This window comes from Buceros rhinoceros, unplaced genomic scaffold (genome assembly GCF_000710305.1).
Source record: "Buceros rhinoceros silvestris isolate BGI_N320 unplaced genomic scaffold, ASM71030v1 scaffold389, whole genome shotgun sequence".
Taxonomy (NCBI): domain Eukaryota; kingdom Metazoa; phylum Chordata; class Aves; order Bucerotiformes; family Bucerotidae; genus Buceros; species Buceros rhinoceros.
In genome coordinates this window covers 85,111-94,754 of record NW_010433118.1, presented here as the reverse complement: position 1 = coordinate 94,754, position 9,644 = coordinate 85,111, and the positions used below count along the sequence as shown (strand labels likewise).

Sequence of the window (9,644 nt, the reverse complement as noted above, 5' to 3'; positions counted from 1 at the left end):
ACCAACAAAAATCCTTCCCCCAGCCACTCTTTCTGCCCCTCCTCCTTCTCTTCCCCTCCCCCTATGCCAGCCGGTAAATAGAAATTAGAAAGGCTGTATAAATAAATAACTTCAAAAATTCCCTGTTGAATATACAGTTCCACTAATCAATGGTGTGTAATCTCAGTCAAGTCAATTACGCTACGTGGTGTGAATGCCTTCCAATCACATTCTGATGACAGCAGGTACTTTAATTTTCTGTGGCACTTCATGGTTTCTGCTTGTCATGATAGATGTACCATTTTGTCAATACTGAATCAAGAAACAATTAAACTTCGTGAAAACATTCAGGACTCCATCCTCAGCTGGTAAAAGTCAGCTCTAGTGAATGCAGTCAATCCGTGCTGCTGCGCACCAGCTGCATAAAGAACGGTGGAAGTTTAATCTAGTCCGAAGAAGAGATGACAGAACTTAACCAAATGTCCATCACATCATACCGCAATTGGTGCGATACACATTTGTTTATAATGAGGACTAGCACAGAAGTAGTTAACATGCATTTCATGTATTCTTACTAGTATTATCTGATGAAAATACTAGTAAATCGTGAAAACAGTAGAACTGGTAGTGGTTGTAGATGGAAAGTGGAATGTAAAGCCACAAAAGAAGGTATTATGATGCATCGACACACTTGATGACGTATTTAAACTATTTTATTTATTTATTTCAGGTAGCTAATCAGGTTGTTCAGGCTCTGCTTACTCAAAAGGTAAGTTGTGGTTTGGGCTTTGTGGTATAACTTAAAGCTCGCAGATGTTCATTGTTCATTTGAGAGATGTGTATTCTTAGATAGTATACATTTTTTAAATGATGTTCACACATTTAATTACCAAGCCTGCCACCACATGTCAGGCTCAAAGTCAAGTTTTTTGTAATCCAAGAGAACAAAAATCTGTGAGACAGTACATCTTTAAGGCTTGATCATGTAGGACCCATATCAAATTTTCATTGTTTACCTATATTGAGACAGTAGCATCTGAAAATCCTTCCTCCAGATGGTAATTTTTCCACTCCTTACCCATAACAACTTCTGTTGCTCCTGTACTCCATTCCTGTGGAATGCAAAACAGATAAATTACAGTGCACGTCACTAGCTGGCACGTTCACTCACATTCAGCGAAAGGAAATCTTCCTGATCTGGGCATGTGCTTCCCCGAGTAAGGAGAAGGCTCCATGTATAGAATGGAGATTGAGCTGCTCGTGAGCTGGAGACCAGCAACAGAGAATGTGTATTTTATATCTTAAAAAAGTCTGTTGATATCCTCCTGCTCCATTCTCCCAGGTAAGCAAGGGAAGTACTGCCCAGGCAAAATCCTTGTAGGGTGATCACGAACCTGGCAGAATGAAAAGAATCCCTGTGGCTTCAGTAAAGGTCTGTACTGGATCAAGTCATGTCTGCAGTTTCTGTTCACATTCCCAACGGCTGGATATGAAGTATGGTTGTTTCAGATAGAACCTAGTGGGAGGAGTAAAATTAAAAAATGTCTTGATAAAATGAAGAAGTGAACTGGAAAAAAAGTAAGATAAAATTAAACAGAGAGCCAAGCAAGGTAATATATATAGGCAGAAATAATCAGCTGCCCGGAGAGGGAAGGGAATAATTGGTAGCAGAATTCTACAAAAAAAAGTGGTCTTTGAGTTGAACATGATTCCATGATGTTATTTTGTTGGGGTGTGGTGGGGAAGACAAACAAAGTATAAAGTTCTGTAATAATAAGCTATGAAGCCTTCAATATTCATGAAATGATCCTTCGTGAGATCTAGACCGCTTGATGAATGTGGCAGTATTAAAATGCTTTGGATCATTTAGCTTTAAAAAGACGAGTCTGAAAGAGACATAAATATAGTCTTTTAGTGCAGATAGTGCAAAGAAGAATATAAACTGTTTTGTCTACACTGAATGACAGGACAAGAAATAATGTTCTTAAAATGCAGCAAGAAACACCAAGTTAAGATAATCAAAAACCTCTGCAACACGCCCAGAGGCTTTCTAGATGCAAATGGAGTGCTGGAATACATTTTGAGGTCTGCCTCCAAAGCCTCCATTATGGACATCTCTCACAACAGCAGAACATCATTCAGGGGCCGAGGGTGACAGCAGGGCAGTCGGGATGCTGAGCACCAAGCGTCAGGATCAAGCCTGGAGGCAGTGATCAGGGTCAGCCTCAGTCCTGTGTTCGCTGGGCAAGTCCGTGGGGAGGAGACAGGTCTGAGCAAAGCCAAGCCGGGGGCCAGGATGTAGCAGATATAGCTGCAAGATGGCTGTGTCATGGCTTAGACGTAAACAAGGTGACCCTGAACTCTGCCAAATAAGCTCCTAAAAGTGGGGAGTGCGGCCTGACAGCAGGCTAGACAAACATCCATGTCCGTAACATCTGCACCTGAGTGAATGGTTGATGGGTGCAGAGGGTTGCATTTGGCCACCTGCACATCAGGGAGAAGGCTCGATCCCTTCTCAGCTCCTTACGGGGCAGATTTTTTGTGAATCAATTTTATGACATCTGGGTGGATTAAAAGATGCTCAGGGAGATGTTCGGACCCCAGTAAGTCTGCTCTTGGGTACCCTTCCCTGAAGACAGAGATGTCCGAGTGACCCCTAGGTCAGTGATGCAAGACTCTGGAGGGTGCAGTGGCCCAGTATACAGATAACACACTCCTGCAGCGCAAGCGAGCATCAGGAATCCAGAAACAATAATGTTTCCTAAATCTCTTCAGCTGACAGCTGTGACCACAAAACAGCCACGCAGCTGTTACAGCAGGTTAGGGTTGAAAGTACCATCGTTCAATCCCATGGTTTTTTGATGCATGACAAAACCTTTTACTCTGAGGAGTGTAGCTTGGGGGTGGCTCGTGCAAACCACGACGTACGGGGAAGCTTGCACCGTTGCTGTCCGTGCTGTGTGACTCCTCCTGTGCTCCGTACACACATACGCTCTATGGTCTGTGTCATCAGAGGACTGTGGTCTGCGGATCTGCGCTGTGGCACCTCTTAGAAACAGAACTTCAGCTATTGTAAAAAAAATCCCAAATCTGCGTTTCAGTGCACCTTAAAGGGAAATAGAGGCATTTTCTCGTATTAATATACACAAAAACCTCATCCACATTCTGTAATATAAAACTGTATGTGATTACTAAAGGGTAACTATCAATATATTAATCTCTAGTTTGGGAATATTATGGTTGTTTCCCAGATGAAGAGAGGAGCTTCCAAAGTCCCTTCGCAAAGGCATCAGACATTTTGATGACTCCATACTTTCTCAATAATGAATCCTCCCAACCCCAGAGGAACCAAGGAGTTCATACGGATATAATAAAAACAGATTCAAATACATTTAATAAAGTGATTTACTTAGTATTGATGGGATTTAACAGCTGCTTACCTATTACTGAGTAATAACAGCTAATTTAATATCCATAGAAAGAGGAAAGAGGGTACTTTCCTAAATGCTAATGAATATTAACTGTTACAGTGCTCCTGACACCATTCAAACAACGCCTTTTGCAAAAAAAGACAGGAGCACAATAGTGTACAATAAAGAGGAAATTGACTCCTCACACCAGTCCCAAATAGGTAGATACCAGAATCCAAACAGTAACTAGTAAACAGATAAATCTACCGTCATGCAGCCAAGCAGTAGGACAGAGCCAGTCATGCCACAGTGAGATAACACACCTCTGGGGCATAGCGAGACACGAAGAGAAGCTGAGAGCTTTCAGAAAATGAAGAAGAGTGATTTTGTACAGTAACGCGCCCTGCGTAGGCTTTGCTGTGAATTTGAAATTGTCCCTCAAGGACTAATTTTTGTTTAAATTAAGTACATGCTGTAATGTAACGAATAAAGCACTGTGTACTTGCCAGTATGTGGCAAGACTGCGATTCCACCGAGAGATTCCGGTGACACAAATTGAGTGAGCAAAGCTTGAGTGATTTATCAATGTCACTGAAACCTTGAAATGGAATTACAGTCTTAAATGTGCACTTTTCAAGTATAAAATTTCTTGCTTTATATATAGAATTTCTCTGAGAGGCTTTTTTTTACTGTGACTATGGAGAAACTGTATTAAATCGAGATTTGTGCTGAATTAGCCACACAGCAAAATTTCACAATTCTATGTAGCAAAACTATATGGATTTTCTACCACTTACTAATAGAAAATTTTACCTCTGGGAAATTTGAGAAGTCAGAGAGACAAGAAAATTATTTGAGACAAAGCTGTATGCTCTGATATTTACTGGAAGCATCTGTTCTTTCTCCTTCCACCCAAAGACTACTCACATCACGAGATGATATGACTGCTGGATATTGGATTTTTTTCTTTTTTTTCCCCCCAGAGTAAGACCTGGGGGATCAGCAATCTGAAATTTGAGATACACCATTTAGTGAAATCATTTTGTGATCTGTGGATCTGCTGTCTCCACATGACCCTCCTCCACAGGAGTGTATTCAGGAGAAAGAATACTTCTTTATTCTGGGTTCTGTATGAAAGTTATTTCGTCTTCATTTTCATCAGTGAAATAAAAAAGAAGTTAATTGTTAAAACAGAAGCAGCATGTTCAGAGGAAGAGCAGCGCATTTCTGGGACCTCTAATGAGGGCACTGAATCCCGTTTTGGAGAAGAGTCTCATACTGAAGAGAAAAAGAGTGGAGGGATGCTCAGGTATTCCTGTAGTGAGATCACAGGAACCCCTTAGGTGTTTGGGAGATTGCTGTCTTAATAGCTGGTCTTTTTGCCACAGGAGAGGAATTAGATGCTTCAGACATTTAGTAGTTGTGTTAATTGGTAATTTTAGGACTTCAGCTTTGTAAACTCGGACTTTATTTTACCAGAATACTGCTACCTTTATATGCCTCATTTCTCCTCCGGGCTCTGTGTGGCATTACCATTGGCACAGTTTATAGCATCTGGGCTGGTAAACTGCTATCTTATATTTCACTTTTTACAGAAAGGCTAAAGTTTGAAACATAAATCTTGTGGTTTTAAAACTGTAAGGTAGGAAGGTTTTGAGCAGAGGCATTACTAAGATTTAAATGTTTTCTACATTGTTAGTTTCTGTGAATCATTTTTCCTTTTCAGTGCCCTTACTCGCATTGAAATGTTAAATACTGTTGTAACAGCTAAGGCTGTTTTAAGTTCTCTGATTGTTTCTGAAAGGCAGAAGATGATGGGTATTGATGCTTTCAGTTTCCTAATAGAGATTGCCTTGTGCAAGACCAGAGATAAGAGGTCTCACTGACAGCTTTGTAAAGCTTTAGGGCTTTACAAAACATCAAACTCTAGATTTTTTTGGGTGTCATGTTGGAAGGCTCTAGCAATTTTACTTGAACAGCCACTTGACAGCTGCCTAAAACAAATACTAAGAAACTATTAAGAGAAAATAACTGCATTCATCCAATAGTATCATTAAAAATCTGATACATACTATATACGTAAAAAGATGTTTACAATTTTCTGAAAGTCTGAAGATGAGCTTATTTTATTGTGTTTTCACCTTTTATAGCCTCAGTGCTGGTTACAGTGGAGACTAGAGCAAGAATTTAAGCTACATCTGACTACGGTTTCCTCCTCTGAGTTGTTTTCTCGTAAAGACAAGTCAGCATGTTGATAGTGGTATTGACAGAACAGCATCTGTGGATCCAGAGGCCTGTTTCTGCACCTTCATATGGTGGAAAGATATGTCAGCTAGGCAATACCACAGGGCAGCAACTGTCCTAAATTTAAAGGAATGTAGGAAAGTATTTTGATTTTTTTTTTTTTAAATAATGCTAGCTATGGCTGCCACTTATTTTATATGTCATCTTTATTAGGAGACTGCTCTTCCTGATTCATGAAGCTCTCGCACCTCAAAATGGACAACTGCACAAATTGTGCTGAAAGACTGAGTGTCAGATTCTGCTCTCTTTCCAAAATCCTCTTTCTGATAAAATCCTGTATTCCTTCAAGTGGCTAGGAAAATCACATCTTGCATCAAGGTAGATAGATAGATGGATGGATGGATAGAGATTTGCTGTGTCTGAAAGCCATTAATGGCATGTTCATGATGAACCTGACTCCGCCTTGGCTAAAAGACCTGCATCTCTCAGGTTCGACAGTGATGCCCTGTGCCATAAGATGCAGAGGTTTTACACTCCACCTCTGCTTCTAATGGCCTGTTTTAAGGCTTTTTGGTACATCATGTTGGAAATCTCCAGCAGGATCATATTAGCACGTGTCTGGTGCACCAGCATCTCACCGTGGCCCAGCCAGCTCTACAGTGGCAAGTTACAGTGGGGAAGGTACTGACCACCCACAGTATGCAGCCAGCAGTGCTGACTTGGTTATTCCAGAAAAAGCAAGGAGGGAATCAGACTTCAGAAGCATACCTTGGAGGCACAGGACCACTTTGAACTTATTCCTGGTTTGGTATAGCTTATGCCTTTTCCTTAGCTTAACGCTTATTACAATATTCATGCCTTAAATGCTGCTTTCTGCTTTGCATCAGCTGCAAAATGAAACACACTGCAAGCAAAGTAACTTTTTATACTAACAGAAAACTCCAAAAGGATATGTCAGGTAACTACTGTTCCCAGTACAAAAGTTTTGACTGTTATCCTGTGATGATCAAACAACCAGAGAAAATTAAGTAGCACATATTTCTGATTTGTACTATTGTAAAAGTTGTTTAAGTTTTTCTTCTTAGTGTCTGACACTACTTAGAACTTTTCAAGTGCTTCTGTTACCTGCTTTCTAATCTTCCTATTTTCCCTTGTGCTGCAGGATCTGAGGGAGGAATGTATAAAGCTGAAAACGAGAGTTTTTGATTTGGAACAACAGAATCGAACGTTAAGTGTGCTTTTCCAGCAGAAAGTGAAACCAGCTTCTGACCTCCTTCTTCAGGTAGGAAATGGCCTTTGCGGAAATCAAGCCATGAGCTTTGTATTTCTTACAATTACAAAATATTTTCTTCTTTTTAAGGTCATGTCAATAAGCAGGAAATGGCAGTTGACAGATTTAATATATTAGATGAATATCTGTATTCTATAATCCGATACCACTGAAACTGAAAGCATACGCCAGTGAGCTATGACTGCCCGTAATGTGCAAACGTGGAGAGAGGAGCACACCTGCCGAGTAACTTACTTTTTAGGAGCTTCTTCACTATGATAAATGGAATGATACGGGTTCATTATCCCTCTGCAGGGGAGAAGCTCAGATTCCTTAACATTCTGCTTGATGGTGAACAGTGTAATTTCCTGTGAGAAGACAGCCCATTTATTTAACTTTTGCCACATGTGTTACAGGGACTTAAGTACATCTTCACAGGCTCAGAGTGATTTTTTTTCCCCAGTGTTTTATGAGAGGATATATGAGAGACCTATTGACCCATCTCCCGCTCCTTTGACTTTCTGCAGTAATGAGATGTTTCAATATTCCTCTTAATTTGGCAAAGCCCATAATTGTGAATGAATCGATTGCTTTGTTGTTCTTTTGTAGAAGTAGAATTGCATTGCAGACAACAGAAAATGAGGAATAATTAAAACCTGCAAGTTTCTAACAGTTGGGCAAATTCTGGTTTCAGCGATATGTGTTATTTCTTACTAGAGAAAAATGCATTAATTTTGGAGGAGAAATTTGGGTCATGTCAGCTAGATGTTATCTTATTTAAATCCTCTGATGAATCTGTATCGCAGAATCAAATTTGACCCTTGCACTGTTGCTCAACAGCTGAGGGCTGGCAACTCCATCATCTTGGGCTATTTGTTGAAGAAACAGTCTGCTCACCACCCAGTGCTTAAAGGCAAGGGAATCCCCATGGTGAGGGCAAACAGCTTTACGTACTCTAAAGCACAGGCAGAGTGGTGCCAGGTCACCATCACAGGGAGCTTGCGTTATCCTCGGGTTCTCGTTCTGCCTCTTGATTTGGTGTTGATTTAGGGATTGCTCGGTCAGGACCTTCTCTCTTCTCCTATCTTCTCCCTTGCCCCCTGCTTTCTTTCCTGTTTGTTCATAGACTCCAGTCTGGGACTGATTTATTTTTATCCAGTCAGAGTTTCTGACACATCCACCACAGCATGGACCTTTATTGGTCGCTTCTCCTGCTTTTGACAGTCACATCAGCTGCTCCTTCCTCCTGGTTTGTTGGGGGGTTATTTATTTATTTATTATTTATTCTCTTTCCAGTGTCTGACTCTAGATTACGTTAGTACTAGGTTAGATTGCACTGAAGTCATGCGTTGCACATTCATTATTACAGATAAGGCTCTTCCTCATTGCTTGTGTGGCAACAGTAAACCCGGGTCATTCTGGGAATGTTGTAGAAGTTCAAATAAATAGTATCTGAAAAGTGGGATCAATTCTTTGACTTGAGTTCCTTGAAACTGGATTGCGTTACTGCTCTGGAAGAAGTTGAAAGAGGTGAACCTGCATCAGGTGAAAGGAGGAACCAAATGATCTAGCATGTTTTCCTGAGGGATTCAAACTATTTTACATCATTGCTTCTGCACAGTTTGGCAGGAGCTAATGTGTATGGATTTTTTTTCCCCCCTTTTTCACTTGTTTTGTCTTTATGGGCTGAGGAAGAAAGAAAATTAAGATCATTCGCAAAATCCAGGTCTCCCAGACAGCAGCAAAATTTGCTGTTATCTCCCTACTCTTGCTATCAACAGCTTTTAATTTTAACCCTCTGAGGGAAAAAAGCAGAGAGCAAGTTGCAGTGTGCATCAGGAAATGTAAAACTTCTGTTAAAACACTTAAAATGTTATTTTTTACAAAAAGCAAAAAACCAGTAAATTTGTGAGTTTCCAGAAATTTATTTATTCTCTAACAGTAAAATGGTGTGTAGTCTGGATCATGCAAACTGCTGTGCAAAATCTGGAGGGTGTTTCCCTAGGACAAATAGTATTAGGCAAATACTGTTGTGTGCCTGCGTAGAATTGAAGCACGCTTTTGACTATGTCTTCTTGGAAATGTATACATCCCAGACCGAGAGCAGTCGCTAAATATTTTGTAGAATCATAGATTCATCTGGTTGGGAGAGACCTTTAAGATCATTGAGTCCAGCTATGCACCCTGCACTGCCAGGGTCCTAAACCATGTCCCTCAGCACCACATTGACACATCTCTTAAACCTCTCCAGGGATGGGGACCCCATCACCTCCCTGGGCAGCCTGGGCCAATGTTTGACAACCCTCTCTGTAAAGAAGTTCTTCCTGATATCCAACCTAAATTTCTCCTGCCACAACTGAAGGCCATTCTCTCTCATCCTGTCACTTGTCACATGGGAGAACAGTCCAACCCCCACCTCCTTACACCCTCCTTTCAGGTAATTGTAGAGAGCAGTAAGGTCTCCCCTGAGCCTCCTTTTCTCCAGGCTAAACAACCCCAGTTCCCTCAGCTGCTCCTCACTGGACTTGTGCTCCAGACCCTCCACCAGCTTTATTGCCCTTCTCTGAACGCGCTCCAGCACCTCGATGTCCTTCTTGTAGTGAGGGGCGCAAAACTGGACACAGTGCTCAACGTGTGGCCTCACCAGCGCCGAGTACAGGGGGACAATCACTGCCCTGCTCCTGCTGGCCACACCAGTGCTGGTACAAGCCAGGATGCCGTTGGCATTCTTGGCCACCATG

General features: G+C 41.3%; 1 protein-coding gene across 1 annotated transcript in view; it reads left to right on the top strand.

Annotated features, from left to right (window-relative positions):
- Positions 1-9,644, top strand: part of NCKAP5 (NCK-associated protein 5) — a 191,655-nt gene that overhangs the window by 98,263 nt on the left and 83,748 nt on the right. The window contains exons 5-6 of the mRNA XM_010143987.1: positions 710-748; positions 6,796-6,915. Coding sequence (XP_010142289.1) covers positions 710-748; positions 6,796-6,915 — 159 coding nt within the window. The remainder of the gene's footprint in view (positions 1-709; positions 749-6,795; positions 6,916-9,644) is intronic.